The 23,432-nt window shown below is 47.6% G+C and overlaps 1 protein-coding gene across 1 annotated transcript in view; it reads left to right on the forward strand.

The window, feature by feature from the left end:
• HUNK (hormonally up-regulated Neu-associated kinase) overlaps positions 1–17,051 on the forward strand; it is a 34,131-nt gene extending 17,080 nt beyond the window's left edge. The window contains exons 6-12 of the mRNA XM_078880475.1: positions 8,247–8,374; positions 9,279–9,402; positions 9,562–9,591; positions 10,005–10,158; positions 12,204–12,387; positions 14,862–15,058; positions 16,716–17,051. Coding sequence (XP_078736601.1) covers positions 8,247–8,374; positions 9,279–9,402; positions 9,562–9,591; positions 10,005–10,158; positions 12,204–12,387; positions 14,862–15,058; positions 16,716–17,051 — 1,153 coding nt within the window. The remainder of the gene's footprint in view (positions 1–8,246; positions 8,375–9,278; positions 9,403–9,561; positions 9,592–10,004; positions 10,159–12,203; positions 12,388–14,861; positions 15,059–16,715) is intronic.
• The last annotated feature ends 6,381 nt before the right edge of the window (positions 17,052–23,432 follow it).

Raw genomic sequence — 23,432 nt, forward strand, 5'->3', positions numbered from 1 at the left:
GTGTGATTTGTGTGTGTGTGATCTGTGTGTGTGTGTGGTCTGTGTGTGTGGTGATCTGTGTGTGTGTGTGGTCTGTGTGTGTGGTGATGTGTGTGTGTGTGTGGTGATGTCTGTGTGTGTGGTGATGTGTGTGTGTGGTGATGTGTCTGTGTGTGATGATGTGTGTGTGTGTGTGGTGATGTGTGTGTGTGTGGTGATCTGTGTGTGTGTGTGGTGATCTGTGTGTGTGTGTGGTGATCTGTGTGTGTGTGTGGTGATGTGTGTGTGTGTGGTGATGTGTGTGTGTGTGTGTGGTGATGTGTGTGTGTGTGGTGATGTGTGTGTGTGGTGATGTGTGTGTGTGTGGTGATGTGTGTGTGGTGATCTGTGTGTGTGTGTGGTGATGTGTGTGTGTGTGGTGATGTGTGTGTGTGTGGTGATGTGTGTGTGTGTGGTGATGTGTGTGTGGTGATGTGTGTGTGTGTGGTGATGTGTGTGTGTGTGTGGTGATTTGTGCGTGTGTGTGATCTGTGTGTGTGTGTGATCTGTGTGTGTGTGTGGTGATCTGTGTGTGTGTGTGGTGATGTGTGTGTGTGTGGTGATCTGTGTGTGGTGGTGATCTGTGTGTGTGTGTGTGTGATCTGTGTGTGTGTGGTGATCTGTGTGTGTGTGATCTGTGTGTGTGTGGTGATGTGTGTGTGTGTGTGTGATCTGTGTGTGTGTGATCTGTGTGTGTGTGGTGATGTGTGTGTGTGTGTGTGTGATCTGTGTGTGTGTGGTGATCTGTGTGTGTGTGTGTGTGATCTGTGTGTGTGTGGTGATCTGTGTGTGTGATCTGTGTGTGTGTGTGTGTGATCTGTGTGTGTGTGTGATCTGTGTGTGTGTGATCTGTGTGTGTGTGGTGATGTGTGTGTGTGTGTGATCTGTGTGTGTGTGATCTGTGTGTGTGTGGTGATGTGTGTGTGTGTGGTGATCTGTGTGTGTGTGTGATCTGTGTGTGTGTGGTGATCTGTGTGTGTGTGATCTGTGTGTGTGTGATCTGTGTGTGTGTGATCTGTGTGTGTGTGTGGTGATCTGTGTGTGTGTGTGGTGATCTGTGTGTGTGTGTGGTGATGTGTGTGTGTGTGGTGATCTGTGTGTGGTGGTGATCTGTGTGTGTGTGTGTGTGATCTGTGTGTGTGTGTGATCTGTGTGTGTGTGTGGTGATCTGTGTGTGTGTGTGTGGTGATCTGTGTGTGTGTGGTGATGTGTGTGTGTGTGTGTGATCTGTGTGTGTGTGATCTGTGTGTGTGGTGATGTGTGTGTGTGTGGTGATCTGTGTGTGTGTGTGATCTGTGTGTGTGTGGTGATCTGTGTGTGTGTGTGATCTGTGTGTGTGTGATCTGTGTGTGTGTGATCTGTGTGTGTGTGATCTGTGTGTGTGTGATCTGTGTGTGTGTGGTGATCTGTGTGTGTGTGGTGATCTGTGTGTGTGTGTGTGATCTGTGTGTGTGTGTGTGATCTGTGTGTGTGTGATGATCTGTGTGTGTGTGTGATCTGTGTGTGTGTGTGGTGATCTGTGTGTGTGTGTGATCTGTGTGTGTGTGTGATCTGTGTGTGTGTGTGATCTGTGTGTGTGTGTGTGATCTGTGTGTGTGTGATGATCTGTGTGTGTGTGATCTGTGTGTGTGTGATGATCTGTGTGTGTGTGGTGATCTGTGTGTGTGTGTGTGATCTGTGTGTGTGTGATGATCTGTGTGTGTGTGTGATCTGTGTGTGTGTGGTGATCTGTGTGTGTGTGTGATCTGTGTGTGTGTGATGATCTGTGTGTGTGTGATCTGTGTGTGTGTGATCTGTGTGTGTGTGATCTGTGTGTGTGTGATGATCTGTGTGTGTGTGTGATCTGTGTGTGTGTGTGTGATCTGTGTGTGTGGTGATCTGTGTGTGTGTGATGATCTGTGTGTGTGTGATCTGTGTGTGTGTGTGTGATCTGTGTGTGTGTGATCTGTGTGTGTGTGATGATCTGTGTGTGTGTGTGATCTGTGTGTGTGTGATGATCTGTGTGTGTGTGTGATCTGTGTGTGTGTGATGATCTGTGTGTGTGTGATCTGTGTGTGTGTGATGATCTGTGTGTGTGTGATCTGTGTGTGTGTGATGATCTGTGTGTGTGTGTGATCTGTGTGTGTGTGTGTGATCTGTGTGTGTGTGATGATCTGTGTGTGTGTGTGATCTGTGTGTGTGTGTGTGTGTGATCTGTGTGTGTGTGGTGATCTGTGTGTGTGTGATCTGTGTGTGTGTGATGATCTGTGTGTGTGTGTGATCTGTGTGTGTGTGATGATCTGTGTGTGTGTGATCTGTGTGTGTGTGATGATCTGTGTGTGTGGTGATCTGTGTGTGTGTGTGTGATCTGTGTGTGTGTGATGATCTGTGTGTGTGTGTGATCTGTGTGTGTGTGTGTGATCTGTGTGTGTGGTGATCTGTGTGTGTGTGTGTGATCTGTGTGTGTGTGATCTGTGTGTGTGTGATGATCTGTGTGTGTGTGTGATCTGTGTGTGTGTGTGTGATCTGTGTGTGTGTGATCTGTGTGTGTGTGATGATCTGTGTGTGTGTGTGTGATCTGTGTGTGTGTGGTGATCTGTGTGTGTGTGTGATCTGTGTGTGTGTGTGGTGATCTGTGTGTGTGTGTGATCTGTGTGTGTGTGTGATCTGTGTGTGTGTGTGATCTGTGTGTGTGTGTGTGATCTGTGTGTGTGTGATGATCTGTGTGTGTGTGATCTGTGTGTGTGTGTGATGATCTGTGTGTGTGTGGTGATCTGTGTGTGTGTGTGATCTGTGTGTGTGTGATGATCTGTGTGTGTGTGATCTGTGTGTGTGTGTGTGATCTGTGTGTGTGTGATCTGTGTGTGTGTGTGATCTGTGTGTGTGTGATCTGTGTGTGTGTGGTGATCTGTGTGTGTGTGGTGATCTGTGTGTGTGTGTGTGATCTGTGTGTGTGTGTGTGATCTGTGTGTGTGTGATGATCTGTGTGTGTGTGTGATCTGTGTGTGTGTGTGGTGATCTGTGTGTGTGTGTGTGATCTGTGTGTGTGTGTGATCTGTGTGTGTGTGTGATCTGTGTGTGTGTGTGTGATCTGTGTGTGTGTGATGATCTGTGTGTGTGTGATCTGTGTGTGTGTGATGATCTGTGTGTGTGTGGTGATCTGTGTGTGTGTGTGATCTGTGTGTGTGTGATGATCTGTGTGTGTGTGTGATCTGTGTGTGTGTGGTGATCTGTGTGTGTGTGATCTGTGTGTGTGTGATGATCTGTGTGTGTGTGATGATCTGTGTGTGTGTGATCTGTGTGTGTGTGTGTGATCTGTGTGTGTGTGATCTGTGTGTGTGTGATGATCTGTGTGTGTGTGTGATCTGTGTGTGTGTGTGTGATCTGTGTGTGTGGTGATCTGTGTGTGTGTGATGATCTGTGTGTGTGTGATCTGTGTGTGTGTGTGTGATCTGTGTGTGTGTGATCTGTGTGTGTGTGATGATCTGTGTGTGTGTGTGATCTGTGTGTGTGTGATGATCTGTGTGTGTGTGTGATCTGTGTGTGTGTGATGATCTGTGTGTGTGTGATCTGTGTGTGTGTGATGATCTGTGTGTGTGTGATCTGTGTGTGTGTGATGATCTGTGTGTGTGTGTGATCTGTGTGTGTGTGTGTGATCTGTGTGTGTGTGATGATCTGTGTGTGTGTGTGATCTGTGTGTGTGTGTGTGATCTGTGTGTGTGTGGTGATCTGTGTGTGTGTGATCTGTGTGTGTGTGATGATCTGTGTGTGTGTGTGATCTGTGTGTGTGTGATGATCTGTGTGTGTGTGATCTGTGTGTGTGTGATGATCTGTGTGTGTGGTGATCTGTGTGTGTGTGTGTGATCTGTGTGTGTGTGATGATCTGTGTGTGTGTGTGATCTGTGTGTGTGTGTGTGATCTGTGTGTGTGGTGATCTGTGTGTGTGTGTGTGATCTGTGTGTGTGTGATCTGTGTGTGTGTGATGATCTGTGTGTGTGTGTGATCTGTGTGTGTGTGTGTGATCTGTGTGTGTGTGATCTGTGTGTGTGTGATGATCTGTGTGTGTGTGTGATCTGTGTGTGTGTGTGTGATCTGTGTGTGTGTGATCTGTGTGTGTGTGATGATCTGTGTGTGTGTGTGATCTGTGTGTGTGTGGTGATCTGTGTGTGTGTGTGTGATCTGTGTGTGTGTGTGATCTGTGTGTGTGTGTGTGATCTGTGTGTGTGTGTGTGATCTGTGTGTGTGTGTGATCTGTGTGTGTGTGTGATCTGTGTGTGTGTGTGTGATCTGTGTGTGTCTGGTGATCTGTGTGTGTGTGATCTGTGTGTGTGTGTGTGATCTGTGTGTGTGTGTGATCTGTGTGTGTGTGTGATCTGTGTGTGTGTGTGATCTGTGTGTGTGTGTGTGATCTGTGTGTGTGTGTGATCTGTGTGTGTGTGTGTGATCTGTGTGTGTGTGGTGATCTGTGTGTGTGGTGATCTGTGTGTGGTGGTGATCTGTGTGTGTGTGTGATCTGTGTGTGTGTGTGGTGATCTGTGTGTGTGTGTGATCTGTGTGTGTGTGGTGATCTGTGTGTGTGTGTGATCTGTGTGTGTGTGTGGTGATCTGTGTGTGTGTGATCTGTGTGTGTGATCTGTGTGTGTGTGTGGTGATCTGTGTGTGTGTGATCTGTGTGTGTGTGATGATTGTGTGTGGTGGGGAGCGGTAGTGTAGCGGTTAGTGCGCTGCGCTACGAACCTGGCGAACCGGGTTTGATTCCCGCTCACGGCCAACATTATCTGAAGCGGTCCTGGGCCTCTTCTAGGTCGACTCAGCCTCAAATGAGTACTTGGTGCGGTGTGTAAACCAAGGCCGTGGCCATGGAGTCAACATAGGGGTGGGCCAAATCTTTCAGGGGGTCTGGGGTCCCCCCCCCCAAAAAAAATCTAAATTTGAAAACGAATTTCCTACCTAGAATATAAAAAAATTCCGAACACAGGATGGACTTTTTTTACAGTAATGTCTAATAGTGTATTGTATTACATTGCTCTGTTTTTTCTTGTTTTACCTTTTCTTGTTTCATTGTACGTAATGGCAGAGATTAGGGATTAATGAAGTACAACCATAAGCACAATAATATAAACATAAATCTATTTTATTGCAATATATTGGGGGGACATTTTGAGCATATTTGAATATTGGGGGGGAATTATAATATATATATTTTGGGGAATGTGTCCCCCCCAATATATATTATAATTACGGCCTCGGTGTAAACATCGTCACTAGGGAGACAAATGCGGCCGGGCGTGGTGCTGGCCACCCACCCCCTCGTGTGCCTTCATATGTGCTCGCTAACAGCACTTGCCCCAACAGGCTGCTAAGGCTATACGGGGGAACTTTGTCTGCGTAGGTGCTACTGGCTAACAGCACTTGCCCCAACAGTCTGCTAAGGCTACACGGGGGAACTTTGTCTGTGTAGGTGCTACTGGCTAACAGCACTTGCCCCAACAGTCTGTTAAGGCTACACGGGCGAACTTTGTCTTTATTTAGGTGCAAATGGCTAACAGCACTTGCCCCAACAGTCTGCTAAGGCTACACGGGGAAACTTTGTCTTTGTTTAGGTGCGAATGGCTAACAGCACTTGCCCCAACTGTTAAGGCTATATGGGGGAACTTTGTCTGTGTAGATGCTAATGGCTAACAGCACTTGCCCCAACAGTCTGTTAAGGCTATACGGGGGAACTTTGTCTTTGTTTAGGTGCGAATGGCTAACAGCACTTGCTCCAACAGTCTGTTAAGGCTACACGGGGGAACTTTGTCTTTATTTAGGTGCAAATGGCTTCCAGCATTTGCCCCAACAGTCTGTTAAGGCTACACGGGGGAACTTTGTCTGTGTAGGTGCAAATGGCTAACAGCACTTGCCCCAACAGTCTGCTAAGGCTACACGAGGGAACTTTGTCTTTATTTAGGTGCTAATGGCTAACAGCACTTGCCCCAACAGTCTGCTAAGGCTACACGGGCGAACTTTGTCTTTATTTAGGTGCTACTGGTTAACAGCACTTGCTCCAACAGTCTGTTAAGGCTACACGGGGGGCCTTTGTCTGTGTAGGTGCTATGGTTAACAGCATTTGCCCCAACAGTCTGTTAAGCAAGTGCAAGATACGGGGAGCGGTGGCGCAGTGGTTAGCGCACTGCGCTCCACTTCCGAGACGAGACCTCGTGCTCAGGATCTTTATCCACCGGGCGTGACCACCACCCCGGCGAACATCAGTGGCGAAATGTTTAACCGGTGCTCGACCGCCCGATACATCTTCCAATTGAATGACCACGTTCGCGCATAAAAGCAGCAGCAGCAGCAACAACAATAAGAATAAACACTGCTCATAAATCAACTGCGCGCTGCGTTAACGAGATAATGATTGATGGCGCTGCTAGTCTGGGCAGGTCGAGATTTTTTTTGTTTTAATGAAGTCTGTTTAATCATTGGCGGCTCGCAGTGTGTGTGGAGGTCTCTGTTGTGTGGGGGAGCGGTGGTGCAGCGGTCAGCGCGCTGCGCTTCGAACCCGGCGACCCGCGGTCGATTTCCGCTCATGGCCAACACCCAGCGACGATTATTTGAACCGGTCCCGGGCCACCAGCTAGGTCGACTCGGCCTCAAATGAGTATATGGTGCGGTGTGCAAGCATCGCCACTGGGGAGACAAAGGCGGCCGGGCGTGGTGCTGACCACCCACCCCTTCGTGTGTCATTTTGGCCTTCGTAGGTGCTCGCTAACAGCACTTGCCCCAACAGTATGTTACAGCTACACGGAGGAACTTTGTCTTTGTTTAAGAGATACTCGATAACAGCACTTGCCCCAACTGTCTGTCAAGGCTACACGGAGGAAATTTGTCTTTGTTAAGGTGCTACTCGCTAACAGCACTTGCCCCCAACTGTCTGTTAAGGCTACACACACAGAGACCCATAGACTCACACGTAGACTCGTAGACTCACACGGAGACCCGTAGACTCACACGGAGACCCGCAGACTCACACAGAGACCCATAGACTCACACAGAGATCCGTAGACTCACACAGAGACCCATAGACTCACACACAGACCAGTTGACTCACACAGAGACCCATAGACTCACACGTAGACTCGTAGACTCACATGGAGATACGTAGACTCACAAAGAGACCCGTAGGCTCATAGACTCCCACAGAGCCCGCAGACTCACACAGAGACCCGTAGATTCACACAGAGACCAGTAGACTCACACAGAGTCCCGAAGACTCATCGACTCACATACAGACACGTAGACTCACACAGAGACCAGTAGACTCATAGACTCCCACAGTGCCCGCAGACTCACACAAAGACCACAAACTCACACAGAGGCCCGTAGACTCCCACAGAGACCCGTAGACTCACATAGAGACCCGAAGACTCACACAGAGATCCGTAGGCTCACATAAAAACCCATAGACTCACACAGAGACTAGTAGACTCACATAGAGACCCGTAGACTCATAGACTCCCACAGAGTCCGCAGACTCACACAGAGACCCATAGACTCACACAGAGACTAGTAGACTCATAGGCTCACACAGAGACCTGTAGACTCACGCAGAGACCCATAGACTCACACAGAGACTAGTAGACTCATAGGCTCACACAGAGACCCACAGGCTCATATAGAGACCTATAGAGTCACACGGTGACCTATAGAGTCGCACGGATACCTATAAGGTCACACGGAGACCTATTGGGTCACACGAGATCTATAGACTTACACGGTTACCTATAGGGTCACACGGCGACCTAAAGGGTCACTCACCGGGGCCGGCTTTAGGGACACAAAGGCGACTCCACTCCTGCTCCTGACGCCTCGTGGCGTGACCCGACCTGGAGACGCGACGCGGGGAGTTGCCGCCCTGCGCCTGGCCTCGGCCGTTGCGAAAAAAAAAAACCCTCGGCAGAGGTCACAACCAGGTACCCGATACCCGTACCCTACCCGATACCCGTAGCCGTTTGCGACCCTGGTGCGGCCGGCCACGGGTACGGGTAGGCCGTGAGTCACTGGTGAGTAACCGTTTGTCACTCATTTCGGGTAGGGTACGGGTACGGATAGGGAACGGGTACGGGTACCCATTTGCGACCCTGGTGCGGCCGGGTACGGGTAAGGAATCAAAACCCGTTTGCGACCTCTGACCCTCGGCAAGGAGTCGGTCCCCCCGACAGCCGTCCACTCTGTCGCCTTGTCGCCCCCTTGTCTCCACCGCGCAGCGGAGTGAGCCTGTTCGTGATGCTCACCGGGACGCTGCCGTTCACCGTGGAGCCCTTCAACATCAGAGCGCTGCTCACCAAGATCCTCACCGACAGCATGAACCCCATACCCGCTCACCTGTCCGCAGGTAACACTCGCGAGCGCGTCCGTCCACCTCCGCCGGTTTAAGGCCGAGTCGACCTAGGGGAGGGAGGTGGTGGTGGTGCGCACGGTGGGTGATTTGTACGTTTGATTTTTAACGATGTCGTCGATCGTTCAACTTTAACGTGCAATTAATTGTGTTGAGGGGTCTGCGTGTCGTCTTTTTTTTTTGCTGTTTTACTGCCTGTGCCAAGATAAATTAAGGGACGCCACGGTAGCTACGAGATGTTAACTACCTCGCCTGGTGTACAGGAGGTCGTGGGTTTGATCCAGACCCTGACGCCTGCTTCTGTATATATGGAGTTTGCGTGTCTCTTTCTCTCTCATCATCATCACGGTGGCTAGGAGATGTTAACTACCTCGCCTGGTACGCAGGAGGTCGTGGGTTCGATCCCGACCCTGACGCCTGCTGCTGTATATTTGGAGTTTGCGTGTCTCTTTCTCTCTCATCATCATCACGGTGGCTAGGAGATGTTAACTATCTCGCCTGGTGTACAGGAAGTCGTGGGTTTGATCCAGACCCTGACGCCTGCTGCTGTATATTTGGTGTTTGTGTGTCTCTCTCTCCACGTGGTCGCGTGGATTTTTTCTCTGGGTCCTCCGGGTTTTCCCCTCCATGTTTAGATAAATGTCAATAAATGTGCACGTGATACACCACTTTGTTGAGCTATCATTTGTGGCCCAATCCACGCGAAGATGTTGCTCTTGTTGTTGTTGTTCACTCAGAGATGGGGATGTTGTTGATGTTGTTGTTGATGGCCACTCAGAGATGGGGATGTTGTTGTTGATGTCCAGTCAGAGATGTTAATATTGTTGTTAACTCGAAGATGGTGTTGTTGATGCTGTTGTTGATGTTGTTGTTGTCGATGTTGTTGTTGATGTCCACTCAGACGCTGTCCGCTTCACGAAGTCGCTGCTCAATCCGGACCCTGCACTGCGGCCCTCGGCCCGCGAGGCCCTCACGGACGCCTGGCTCCACCAAGACACTCCACCCCCCCAGTGTCCACCCTCCAGGTACCCACCAAGACACTCCACCCCCAGAGTCTACCCACCAGGACACTCCACCCCCAGTGTCCACCCCCAGAGTCCACCCACCAAGACACTCCACCCACCCAGAGTCCACCCTCCAGGTACCCACCATAACATTCCACCCCCCCAGAGTCTACCCATCAGGACACTCCACCCCCAGTGTCCACCCTCCAGGTACCCACCATAACACTCCACCCCGAGTCCACCATCCCCAAACTGGGACACGTTGATTAATTCATTGTCACCAGCTTACGATGAAGATTAATTTTTGTTGTATTATACGCACCCACGGATTCCTAATGCGAGGGTCAAAAGCCCTACCCTACCCCCCACCCCCCCCCCCCTCACATTAGAGGTCAAACTCCGCACTATGCCACCGATGCGCCACTACTCCTCGAGCCTTTTGCGATCCTCGCTCCTCGCTGCATCTTCCACGTCGGTCGTCGTTCCGAGCTGTTCCCCCTCTTGTGTGCCAACGGGGATGCCCGCTGTGCTCTGTTGCTCGGGGTGGTTGTTGTTATTGTTGTTATCGTTGTTGTTGTCGTCGACGTCGTTGTTGTTGTTGTTCTCTCTCCTTCCGTTCTTAGGCCGGAGCCTCTGGATGCCCACGTGCTCCGCATCATGGCCGACTCGATGGGCGTGTGGCCCGCAGAGGTGGCAGCAGCGGTGTCAGCCAATCAGAGCGGGGCGTTGCTCACGACCTACTTCCTGCTGTGCCAGAGGGAGCGTCGGAGGGCGAGGGTACAGTCCAACTCCCGTTGTCTCCTTTATGATGATGATGATAATAGTATTGTGCGTGCACATTATGTTTGTCGATTGTCCAATGAATAACCCAACCAGTAATTGATATCCATTGTAATTTGTATTACTACATTAAGTCCCCCCCCCCCCCCCCTCTGGCCTTCGCACCTGATTGACTTACAGGTGACGACATCACATTTATACCCCCCGTCGTCTGTTGAAGACCAAAACAGGAAGAGGATTTCTCCACAACTCTCTGACTGTTGCCTGATGAGGCTGGTTGTTGTTGTAATTACCGGCGAAACGTCACAGTACTCGAATTGTAAATGTAGTGGGTTTACTCTCCAGCACACAACCGGTTAGTGCTGTACTAGTATACTACACTATACACTACACTATAATAGTAAACGTTGTGAGTTTACTCTCCAACACACAACCAGTTAGTGCTGTACTAGTAACGAATTGTAAATATTGTAGTGAGATTACTCTCCAACACACAACCGGTTAGTGCTGAAATAGTATACTACACTATGCACTACACTAGAATTGTAGATGTAGTGGGTTTACTCTCCAACACACAACCGGTTAGTGCTGAAATAGTTAACTAGTTGGCACGTTTTATTTACTGCCCTGTCACGTCTGTCACGTGGAGTTGACGACAATGACCATTCGTGACGTTGACCCAGATGTGCCTGTCAATCCCTTAGTGGAGAAAGATGGTAAACTACCATTCTTAGATGTTCTGTTTGAGAGGAGACCTGACGGATCCTTGGGACATTGTGTCTACAGGAAAGCCACCCACACAGATTCCTACTTGAAACCCGATTCACACCACCACCCATCTTAAAAGAATTATCTCATCAAAACGCTATACCACAGAGCTCATGGCATTTCTGACTAACACCACCTGGCCAGTGAATTAAGACATGTACATCGGGCCCTCAGGATGAACGGATACTCTGACCGCACCATCCGCCAAGCTGTTTCTCCCACCATACAGAAACAGCCACATGAAACTCCGATCAAACTATCACGTTACCATACATAGCAGGCGTGACCAAAAAGATCTCCAAAATTCTAAACAAACGTAAGATTCAAGTCCGATTCAGTACAGTGCATAAAATCCGTGACCTAAGTCCATTTGTGAAAGATGTCATTCCTGACTTACAATACCCTGGAGTCTAGAAACTGAGTTGCAGTTGTGGTGATTGCTACATTGGAGAAACGAAACGTCATATCTCTGATCGTGTCCGCGAGCACAAGTCAGATCTGAAACACGTCAAAACTGATTCTTCCGCCGTTGCCGATCATTGCTACAACGCTGTGGGCTCTCATGAAATTGTCTTTTCCGAGACTACGGTGCTCTGCAAGCCTCCTGGCTACCATCAAAGGTTTGTACACGAGGCCATCCAGATATACAAACACAGACATAATTTCAACCGTGATGATGGGTACAAACTTAGTAATCATTGGAAAGATGTTATTAATCATGCAAAAAAGATTTAACTACACATATTTGGAGCATTCCTGGCAGCGATTTCAGCCGCACCACCCCTACATAACAATAGGCTCAGTCAACCATTCTACACAACAAAGACTCATTTCCTGGCAGCGATTTCAGCCGCATCATCTTTACATAACAAAAAAAGGCTCAGTCCCTTTTACACGCACCTTTACATCATCCGCACATAGTTTACACAACAAAGGCCCATTCCTAACAGCGTGCTTCAGCCGCACCGAACCTCACAAAAATAATATTCAGGGCCTACCTTGGCTCCTCCCACCCTCAACCAGTATATATATACAAATACTGTGTTCTTGGAATTTCTCTCACTCGATACAGCTATCGTGCTGTGATGGTTCCACCTGAGAACGGAATATTTGATATCTCAAAAACCTGATGTGATAGACAAAAACTGATGCCAGATTTGGAATCAGTACCCCAATATTACGTTAAACCCGTTGGAATACCTTATGCCAGAAAAAGTGTGTTGACCAGTGTAATCAAGCACGAGACCTCCCGCTATTAATGCGTGTTCTTGCAGACTGAGAAAACGGTGAAGAAGACGCTCTTTGATGGCTACCCCCTCGATCGGGAGGGACCCCGCGCCGTTGACCCTGGAGGACCCTCCCAGCCAATCACAGAGCGGCCACGTGCGCCCAGCAGCCAATCGGGCGGCAGGAACGAAATTCAAACTGAGCACCTAGTGGCCGTTGACGCAGACAGAGGTGACGACGTGCGAGAGAGACAAGAGTTGCACGTTTTCAATGTTTTCATGTTAATTATATAAAAAAAATCAGTCAACGTTACATATTTTTTTAGTGACGTTTTATTTTTCGATTTAAAGCTTTCGTGACTGCAGGGATTCATATTCTTGGTTCTTTCGGTAAAGTCACGTAGAAGGGAAGTAATAAAATAATAAATAATAAAACAATTAAATTATCACGACGTTTCGATTGCAACACAAGCAATCATCATCAGGTGTGAAAACCACAGCACCGCCACTTTTTAAAAAAATTCTTGCTGTTGTTTTCACACCTGATGACGAGGGGGGGGGGTCAAAATCGTCCAAAATCGCGTGACGTCATTTATGGACGGCCCCTTTAACAAAAAACGCGATATAAGATCCTAGATAAGATCGACAAGAATAACTACAACAACTCCGCGTCGGATTCTACTACCCGGTCGCTTCCGATCGTTCGCACCGCGTCCTACGACAGAACCTCATCCTGCGTCTTCCCATCTCTTTTCTTCCACGCGAACACATTGTCCTGCGGAGGGAGCTGGTAGGAATGTTGGGTTGCTCGGTCAATGGCCAGGGTCAACGGCGGCGTGGTGTATTCCGCAAATATGGCCGACTGTGAGGGTGGGCACAAGCCGGCGTGAGTAGGTCAAACGTTGAGTTTTATAAGGGCACCACGGGGTGACCAGCCCCTCTCCACCCAGCACCACCCCTCCCACCCCCCACCCAGCCCCACCCTCCCCACCCAGCCCAGCCCCTCCCCACCCTCCCCACCCAGCCCCTCCCCACCCTCCCCACCCAGCCCCTCCCCACCCTCCCCTCCCCACCCAGCCCCTCCCCACCCAGCCCCTCCCTATACGACGGACGGACACAATAATCCCTTGTGTGCTGGTGGAACCAGTGGGCTCCGTTCATCATGTCGCTTTTTTACCATCCTTTTATGATGTTTCTTCTAAATCCCTAAGCAAGCTTGAACATTACAGTAATAGAAAAAAAGGAACCAGTGGGCTCCTACCAGTAAAAGCCCGCCGCGTTGAGCTATCACTTGTAGTGGATCCTACAAGAGGAGCTAGGTAGCAGCGCACACCTGGCAACGTCAAATAAAGATCAGCTTCCGTGGCTTTCGTTCTCGAACTGCACGGAGGTGTTTACACTATGAGATCTCTTTTACCAGTGGCAAAATATAGTCGACTATATTTTGCCACTGGTAAAAGAGATCTCATAGTGTAAATGCTTACCCCGAGCTCTCAATACTCTGATATTGCACTGTGTTTGAGTTGTACGCCTTCTGGTGTCATCTGGTCCAAGAAAGCCGTCTCGGGTGTGGACCAATCAACTTCAAGGACAGTGCATATTATTATCATTATCAGAGTTGCTTCTTTTTGTTTGCTTTTTGGACTACTGTGTTGTGGTTATTGCAAACATGATGCCTTGAATAAAGGTGTCAGTTTTGTACCAGTTTAAAAGGGTAAAACCCTACGACTAAGCACGGAGGTGGTTATCGCGGATAAACTCGGGACAGGAAACAAACATCCAGGGCGATTTAAAAAAAAAATGTTCACGCTTCTAAGAATTTGCACCGATACCACCAAGAAATGTGCCCCCCCCCCCACCCCCGTGCCCTGGTGATCACCTGGAGAAGATTCCAGGGAACGCGTTGACAACGCAAGTGGGAGAGACTCTTTGAACATACATTTTGTTATCATGTCACAGTGTATTATCCGTTCTTTTTCCATCAAAAACTATAGTCCCATATAAGTGTTAACATTTTTTTAAGCACCCTGTGTGTGTATATATACATGCCTGTCAACCCCTTATCAGTATCCCTACCTTATTATAGACCAATTCAGACCGCATTGGTCACCCCGTGCCACTATAAATCTCAACGTTCATCCTGCAAAGTCCCATCACGAGGGAGAAACACAAACAAAAAAAAATATTTTTTGTTGTCCGTATTGAAGCGGCTGTACGCTGTCTGGATCTGAAAACTCAATTTCCCCGTACAAGAATACGGGGCGAGCCGTATGGGTTGACAAGGTACGGTGTATATAAACACAAAACGATTAAACTTTCGATTTAATGCTTTCGTGACTGCAGGGATTCATCTTCTTGGTTCTTTCGGTAAAGTCACGTAGAAGGGAAATAATAAAATAATAAAAATAAAACATAATAAAATAATTCTCACGACGTTTCGACCACAACGCAAGCATCCGTTCTCAGGTGATGAACAGGTCTGAACAGGTCTTTCAGACGCTGTTGTGGCCGAAACGTCGTGAGAATTATTTTATTATGTTTTATTTTTATTATTTTATTACTTCCCTTCTACGTGACTTTACCGAAAGAACCAAGAAGATTAAACTTTCACTAACAAAAAAAAACCCCACAAAGGTGGCAAAAATCCTGCTGTCAACAACAACAACAAACATCCCCACCTCCCCCCCCAACAAACTCATTTCACAGGTGACCGTGAAAACCCGCTTCCACATCCCGACCGAGGCGAACAAGGAGGAGAAATCCGCGGCAGCGGCGGCGGAGAAATCCGCGGAATCCCCGCGGGAATCGTGGCAGCCCCAATGATCTACAGACGAATGTCGACCACCAAAGCGGCCGAGAGGCAGCCGCTAAATCGGCAGCGCCGACTAACGAGAGCGACCCAGGTGAGGTGGCCAAACCACTGGCCCGTGTCTCTGTCCATCCATCCGGCCGTCCGTAACTTGAAATTGACGTTGACTCTCGTACAACTGACTCTGATGTGCGTGCTCAGTATTCCCTCTATTTAAAGCTTTCGTGACTGCAGGGATTCATCTTCTTGGTTCTTTCGGTAAAGTCACGTAGAAGGGAAGTAATAAAATAATAAAAATAAAACATAATAAAATAAAATAATTCTCACGACGTTTCGGCTACAACACAAGCAGCCGTCTTCAGGTGATTATTACTTCCCTTCTACGTGACTTTACCGAAAGAACCAAGACAGTATTCCCTCGTTATTCGCGGGGCTTGGCTCTCAGCGGCGAATCACATCGATAGAGAGAGCGAGAGATGAAATAGCTCCTCCAGACTTGCACTAAACCCTCTTACGTGATACAGCAAGCGTGCTGTGACGGTTCCACCTGAAGACGGAAGCTTGTGTTGCCTCCGAAACGTCGTGATTTTTATTTCATTTTTTATTTTACTTTTATTAATTTTAATTTTTTACCTACGTGACTTTACCGAAAAAAACCTAAGAATATGAATCCTTGCAGTCACGAAAGCTTCAAATCTAGAATCAACCCATAGACTTCTTCTTGGTTCTGTCGGTAAAGTCACGTAGAAGGGAAGTAATAAAATAATAAAAACAAAACATAATAAAATAATTCTCACGACGTTTCGGCCACAACGCAAGCAGCCGCCCTCAGGTGAAGGACGGCTGCTTGCGTTGTGGCCGAAACGTCGTGAGAATTATTTTATTATGTTTTGTTTTTATTATTTTATTACTTCCCTTCTACGTGACTTTACCGAAAGAACCAAGAAGATGAATCCTTGCAGTCACGAAAGCTTCAAATCTAGAATCAACCCATAGACTTGTACAGTTCCCATCGACTCACAAAACAGACTCGTAGACGCACACCATGTCAACCCATACAGTTTGCCCCGTATTCTTGTACAGGGAAATTTAAGTTTTCAGGTTCATACGGCATACAGACGTTTCAATACGGGCACATTTTTGTATACCCATTTGTGTGTGTTTCTCTCTTGTGATGCGACTTTGTGGGGTGAACGTTGAAATGTATAAGGGGCACGTGGCGACCAATCACGTCTGAATTGGTCTGTCATACAGTAGGCACTGATAAGAGGTTGAAAGGTATAATATAGTACAGAGACCCACATAGATCCACAGAGACCAATAGAGATACATAGAGACCCATAGAGATTGATAGAGACACAGAGAGATACATAAATAACACATAGAGATACATAGATACAGCATACCTGTCAAACCATATCGTTTACCCCGTATTCTTGTTCAGGAAAATTCAATTTTCACGTCCGTACGGCGTACAGCCGTTTCAAGATGGGAAACCAAAATAATAACCCAAAAAACCTCTATTATGGAATAAAAAATGTGTTTTGTGTTTCTCCCTCGTGATGAGGCTTTGTCGGATGAACGTTGAGATTCATAGGAGGCACGGGGTGACCAATAAGGTCTGAATTAGCCTGTAATAAGGTAGAGGGCACCGATAAGGGGTTGACAGGGATGGTAACGTCGTGCACCTCGCAAAGAGCTTCACGCCAAATCTCCTGTCATCTCCCCCCCCCAACTCTCTTTCCTCCAAGGTCCCTCCCCACGTCTCCCCCCAGCTCCCCGGACCCGGCCCGACGAGAGAAACCCCGTCGGGGCGACTTCCTCCGCTCTCCCCGGCTCTGCCCCGGCTCCTCCCCAGCCTCCGGGTCACCTGTCACGGGGAAGGAGGCGACGGCATCCGCGGCGGGGCCGGTGGCAGTGGCGGCGGTGGAGTCGCGGCCGCTGGGACGAGGCGGTGGAGGCTGGTACCCGGCAGGGCCAAGCCAGGCGTGGTGGGTGAGGGGGCAGTAGCCGCGGTGACCTTTGAACTGCTGCCCCCTGTGTCGGAGGTGTTTAAGAGGAGCAGGCAGATGGGAGGGGGCGTTTGATGGGGGGGGTGGGGGGGGGCATTCCGGGGTGGCGTTGGTGCTGATGTCAGTTTTTTTTTAGTTTTAGAAGTCACGACGCTGTTGGTAAATGATGGTGGCGTTCAAAATGGTGGCAGCGGTGGTGGTGGTTGTTGATGGCAGTGATGGGTTCAGATGTTGCCGTGGGAGACGATCAGAATGACATCGCGAGCGTGCTGTTGTCGATGGGCGGTGGTGGTAACGGCGATGAAGGCGGTGTTCGTGACTGCGCTAACATCCATCGATGGTCGCGATGAGTCTGCCGGCTGGGATGATGATGATGAACATCGGGATGACAATGATGGTGATAACGATGTGGATGGCAGTCTTGATGCTGATGATAGTACAACAGACAGTGGGGTTGGTGATGATTGTGGTAGGGGGAGCGGTAGTGTCACGGGTAGCGCTACGTTGCGCTACGAACCTGGCGACCCGAGTTCAATTCCCGCTCACGGCCACGACCAGTGAAATTATATATCATTGATGAGAGACATCGGTTCACTATATCAGTGGTTCTCAACCCGGGGGATACGCAGAACACCTGGGGTTACACGAGGCGATTTATCAATGCGTGAAACTATATATCGTACACTCGCCTTTGGCCCGTCCAAGTACAGGTGTATTGCAGTAAATCTGAAACTTGCAAGCGAAAGGCAGATCGCGACATGATATTGAGTGCAATTTGTAAGGACGCGGTGACACAGACTTATTTCATTTTAAGGTTAAAATCCCTCCTTGTTCATCACGACGTCCTTTTTACTTTGATGTCTCAACAGCGTGACGGAGATCACGTGACGTGAGGGTTCTGCCTTCGTAGTGAGGGTTGTGAGTTGACGCCGAGGAGGGGGGAGGAGGCGCCTCGCCCCCCCATGTGGAGTGACGTCAGCCGCTAATTAATATTAATGAAGGGGGGGTGTCCATTTGGAGGACGTCACCTGTTCATGATTATTCATGAGGGGGGCTGTTTGATGCGGAGTGACGTCACCTGCTCATTATTATGAGGGGGGGGCGTGGGGGAGGTTCTCCATGCGGAGTGACGTCACCCGCTCATGATTATTAATGAGGGGTGGGTCCATGTGGAGTGACGTCACGCGCGTTACACACTGACATTCTTTGGGTAAATATCGTAGTAAGCGAGGGTCATTGGTTCACTATGTCAGTGGTTCTCAACCAGGGGGCACGCCGAATCTTGGGGGTACGCAAGGCGATTTAACAACACGCGAAACTATACGTCACGCATGAGAATCATCGGTGAATAATCATGTTACGTAGGTAAAAAAGTAAAATAAAAAACAATTAAATCACGACGTTTCGGAGGCAACACAAGCTTCCGTCTTCAGGTGGAACCGTCACAGCAAAGACAGAAGCTTGTGTTGCCTCCGAGACATCGTGATTTAATTTATTTAAATTTTATTTTTCACCTATGTGACTTTACCGAAAAAAACAACGAGTATGGATGGACCCTTGCAGTCACGAAAACTTCAAATCTAGAACTAATCATGTTGTACGAATCCGCCAATATAAAACTAACGACATTTAAATCTTCTTGGTTCTTTCGGTAAAGTCACGTAGAATGGAAATAATGAAATAATAAAAATAAAACAATAAAATCATTCTCACGACGTTTCGGCCACAACGCAAGCAGCCGTCCTCAGGTGGAGAACAGGCCCTTACACACTCACGGATCGCGCGAGCAACGCGCTTTCAGAGGGCAGCCGACGCGAAGCAGAGCTTCTCCGTTTGATTTTTATTGTCTGCTCGTGGCTACTGACAGCTCCTTCGGATTACAGCTCACGAAGCGGGACAATTGGTCAAAATATTTGATCTTCTTGATTCTTTCGGTAAAGTCACGTAGAAGGGAAATAATAAAATAATAAAAATAAAACATAATAAAATATATAAAAACATAATAAAATAATATATAATAATATATAAATAATAAACCATATTTATATTATAAAATAAAATAATAAAAACATAATTAAATAATGTAATAAAATAATACAAATTGAACATAATAAAATTATATAACATATTTCATTGTTTCATTTTTATTACTTTATTATTTCCCTTCTGCGTAATATAATATATTTTATTAGGTTTATTTTTAAATAATATAATATCTTTTATTGATTTGTTTTATTATTTTATTATTTCCCTTCTACGTGACTTTACCGAAAGAACCAAGAAGATGAATCCCTGCAGTCACGAAAGCTTTAAATCGAAATATATTTGATGTTCATTGTTCGTACCTTTTATTTACTCAGAACCACGTTGGGTCAGGCAAGGGTGGTGGGAGGAGGGGGGGGGGTTACTCTTCATAATCAACGTGTTTGAGTTTAAGTCGCGTTATTTATAAATGTGTTGTAACCCTCCACCACTCGACACGGCCAATCAGCAAAAAAATGTCACGTTGACAAAAGACAAAATAGTTCACTGCTTTAGCCCACCGGTGTGTTGAAGCGTGAAACCACAACATTTACAATGTTTTGAGTTGTACGACGTTTCGCTGGTAATTGCATCCAGCATCATCGTCGTACTCAATATGTTTTTTTTGTAAATGTTGCGGCTAAAGCAGTGAACTATTTTGTCTTTTGTCAACGTGACACTTTTTTTGCTGATTGGTCGTGTCGGGTGGTGGAGGGTTACGACACATTTATAAATAACGCGATCTAACCCAAAAACGTTGATTACACTGGTCAACAAAAATAAAAATTCTGGCCTGGACTTTTGCAGCCACATCAAATACGCACTTTGAGGGGGGGGGGGTCTGACTTTTTGTGACGACGTGTGACGAGGGGGGGGGGGGGGGTCAAAAATCGTCCAAAATCGCGTGACGTCATTTATGGACGGCCCCTTATTACACTGGTCAACAAAAAAAAATTCTGGCCTGGACTTTTGCAGCGTTTCTAGACTAATTTCAAGGTGCTGATTCCAAATCTGATCTCAGATTTGCTCTATCACATCTCATTTTTATGCTATCGGCATACCCCATTTTCATTGATTTTACCCGAAATTAACTCTGTCACTTATGATTGCAAGTTGTTGCGAGTCAGTGACTGCTTTAGTGTTAAAATATGGTGCTGTATTTTTAGGATAGTGTGTTTATAATATCATTTTATGTAGATATCCACATTTATTTAATATTTTTCTTCCGCAGTTTTGATTGAAAATGCAATATTTGATATCTCAAAAACCCGATGTGATAGACAAAAACTGATGCCAGATTTGGAATCAGCACACCAAAATTACATTAAAACCCTTGGAAAACCTTATGCCAGAAAAAGTGTGTTGACCAGTGAATTATGAATATATTGGTCGCGAAAGCCTGCTACGTGTTAAACTGGGTGTTACTCTGTTGCAACAAAACTCAGCAAGGAGGTCACAGTAGCCACGAAAGGTTGAGAACCGCTGCCCCTGGACGGTTCACAGGTTGGAGTTGCCACAATCGCTGGGCTTGCCTTTTCATTATCCATTCACGCAGATGTTGACGTAAGCGTCGGTGATTATAACGAGGCTGCAGCTGTTGATGACGCTGCTTGAAAGACATTCGTCTCAAAATGTTAAAATGCAAAGTTGAAAGTTGACAACCATCAAACGTGTCTTTGGTTTTCGAGTGCCGGTGAAATAAATTGTGTTTTTTCTGCAGCTTGCAAAGTGCCACGCGGATTTATTCATTTAGCGAACGCCATAGGGCGCGCGACTTCCCACGGTCAAAACAACAGAAATATTGACATGTACAATCTTCTTGGTTCTTTCGGTAAAGTCACGTAGAAGGGAAATAATAAAATAATAAAAATAAAACATAATAAAATAATTCTCACGACGTTCCAATAAGCTGAGCTACTGTTAGTAGCTCAGCTTATTGGAGAGTATATTTAGTATACTGATAATACTTATGTAGTTTATACTTTAGTTTAGTTTTACGTGTTGGTTTAGTTACTGGAGCTCCATACTATTAACATTCCTTCCCTTTATTAATGCTAACCCTAATCCCTCCCTTTGATGCTGCTAATCCTGCATAATGCACGGGCATATTATGACTTTGAAACCCCCCGCCCACCTCCTACGCATTCCACAAGTAATGACTAATCCCATATCTGCATTTCCCATAAATATGCTAAATTCCTCTTGATATGCAAATTCCTTTGTCAAGGCGCCCTTCCCCCTCCAACCCAGCTTAAATATACGCTGCCAAGCCTGGTGGTGCTCATTCAGACGCTGTCTTTCCGACAGACCTGTTCTTCACCTGAGGACGGCTGCTTGCGTTGTGGCCGAAACGTCGTGAGAATTATTTTATGATGTTTTATTTTTATTATTTTATTATTTCCCTTCTACGTGACTTTACCGAAAGAAACAAGAAGATGAATCCCTGCAGTCACGAAAGCTTTAAATCGAAATTTAACATGTCTGGAGGTCGGCCCCCACCATTTTCCCCTCCTCCTCTTCCAACCAGTCGCCCCGACTCACTGCACAGGGCAACCAGTTCTACTGGTAGGAACCTCCTGGTTACACCAGCCCACAGGGGATTATTGTGTCCGTCCGTCCGTCGTGCATCCAAAAATGGGAGGGGTGGGGCTGGGTGGAGAGGGGAGGGTGGGGAGGGGCTGGGTGGTGAGGGTGGGGAGGGGCTGGGTGGGGAGGGTGGGGCTGGGAGAAGGGAGGGTGGGGAGGAGCTGGGTGGGGAGGGGCTGGGTGGGGAGGGGGTGGCTGAGTGGGGGGTGGGAGGGGTGGGGCTGGGTGGGGAGGGGAGGGGCTGGGTGGGGAGGGTGGGGCTGGGTGGGGGGTGGGAGGGGTGGGGCTGGGTGGGGAGGGGCTGCTCACCCCGTGGTGCCCTTATAAAACTCAACGTTTAACCTACTCACGCCGGCTTGTGCCCGCCCTCACAGTCGGCCATATTTGCGGAATACACCACGCCCTGGCCGTTGACCCTGGCCATTGACCGAGCAACCCAACGTTCCTACCAGCTCCCTCCGCAGGAATGTGTAAAACGTCGCAGGCTTTCGCGACCAGTATTAGTCATAATAAAGGTGTTTTGGTGAGATCGCGTTATTTATTAATGTGTCACAACCCTCCCCCACCCGACACTGCCAATCAGTAAAAAATGTGTCACGTTAAGATTATCAAAACAATTAGAATACGATATATCTCGGGAGTTACTACCGAGAAATTATCCCGTGTTTTGCAAAAGCAAAACATTAAAGTGAGCTTTGGTGCGTTCCACAAAATTCAAAAACGAGTGTCATGTACTAAAGATTAATTACCGAAGTTATCAACAGAAGGTGTAAATCGGATCAATTGCTGATGCGGTAAATGCTATATTGGACAGACGGGACGTAACATTCGCGTAAGACTAAAAGAACACCAAAGGAACATTAAATCATCTCAAACACAGCTGTCAGCAGTGGCAGAATATGCTTGCCAAGAAGGGCATTCAATCGATTTTGATAACGCTGAAGTATTATGCAAAACTAATTATTACTGGCCAAGACTAATTAGAGAAGCAATCGAAATTGAGAATACAAATAACTTAAACCGCTGTGATAGCTACAGACTCAGCGCAGCATAGAAGCGTTATACGCAATACATATTACAATTCCTTAGAGGAATAACATACTAATTAACTGATGACTGATCTATAATAAATTTACAATAACCCTCCCCCTACCACCGCTTCTGATCTCGAATCCTGATGGTGTTCAACAACGATGACGTCACCCGGCACTATTTCAGACCGGAAGCACGTGGGTGGCTTCACTATTCTGGCAAATCGCCCGATGATGCTGGATGTAATTTTACCAGCGAAACGTCGTACTAACTCGAATTCTAAATGTTGTGGATTCACTCTTCAAACACAACGGTGGTGCTGAAGAAGGAGTGACTAATTAACATTTTATTAACGCGACACATTTTTTACTGATTAGCCATGTCGGGTGGTGAAGTGTTGCGACACATTTATAATAAAGCGATCTAACCCAAAAACCTTAATCATGAACAGGGCAACCAGTCTGCCCGGCACGCGCTGACGCACTGCACAACCCGTAGACGAGAACGCAGATACCGTGCAACAACAACCGCCATTCGCTACTAACTGGCGGTGACGTCACCACGACGCTTGTGCCAGGCCATGTGCACCTTGAGGCCACGTGAAGTGTCGAACGCCCGCTGGCAGGAGGTCACGGCGCAGATCCAGGTGCCACGGGTCGACTGACTGAAATGACCGAGATGACTGGCTGATGCACCACCTGTGCCCCGAACTGTGCCAACTTGCTGTGCTTTAGCCACCCGGAGCTCCGCTCGTTGTTGTGAGCGTCACTCCTCCGCCCTCCAATGTTGTTGGAGGAAAACTGCCTCCAACTGCCC

Source organism: Lampetra fluviatilis, chromosome 57 (genome assembly GCF_964198595.1).
Source record: "Lampetra fluviatilis chromosome 57, kcLamFluv1.1, whole genome shotgun sequence".
In the NCBI taxonomy this organism is placed as follows: Eukaryota; Metazoa; Chordata; class Hyperoartia; order Petromyzontiformes; family Petromyzontidae; genus Lampetra; species Lampetra fluviatilis.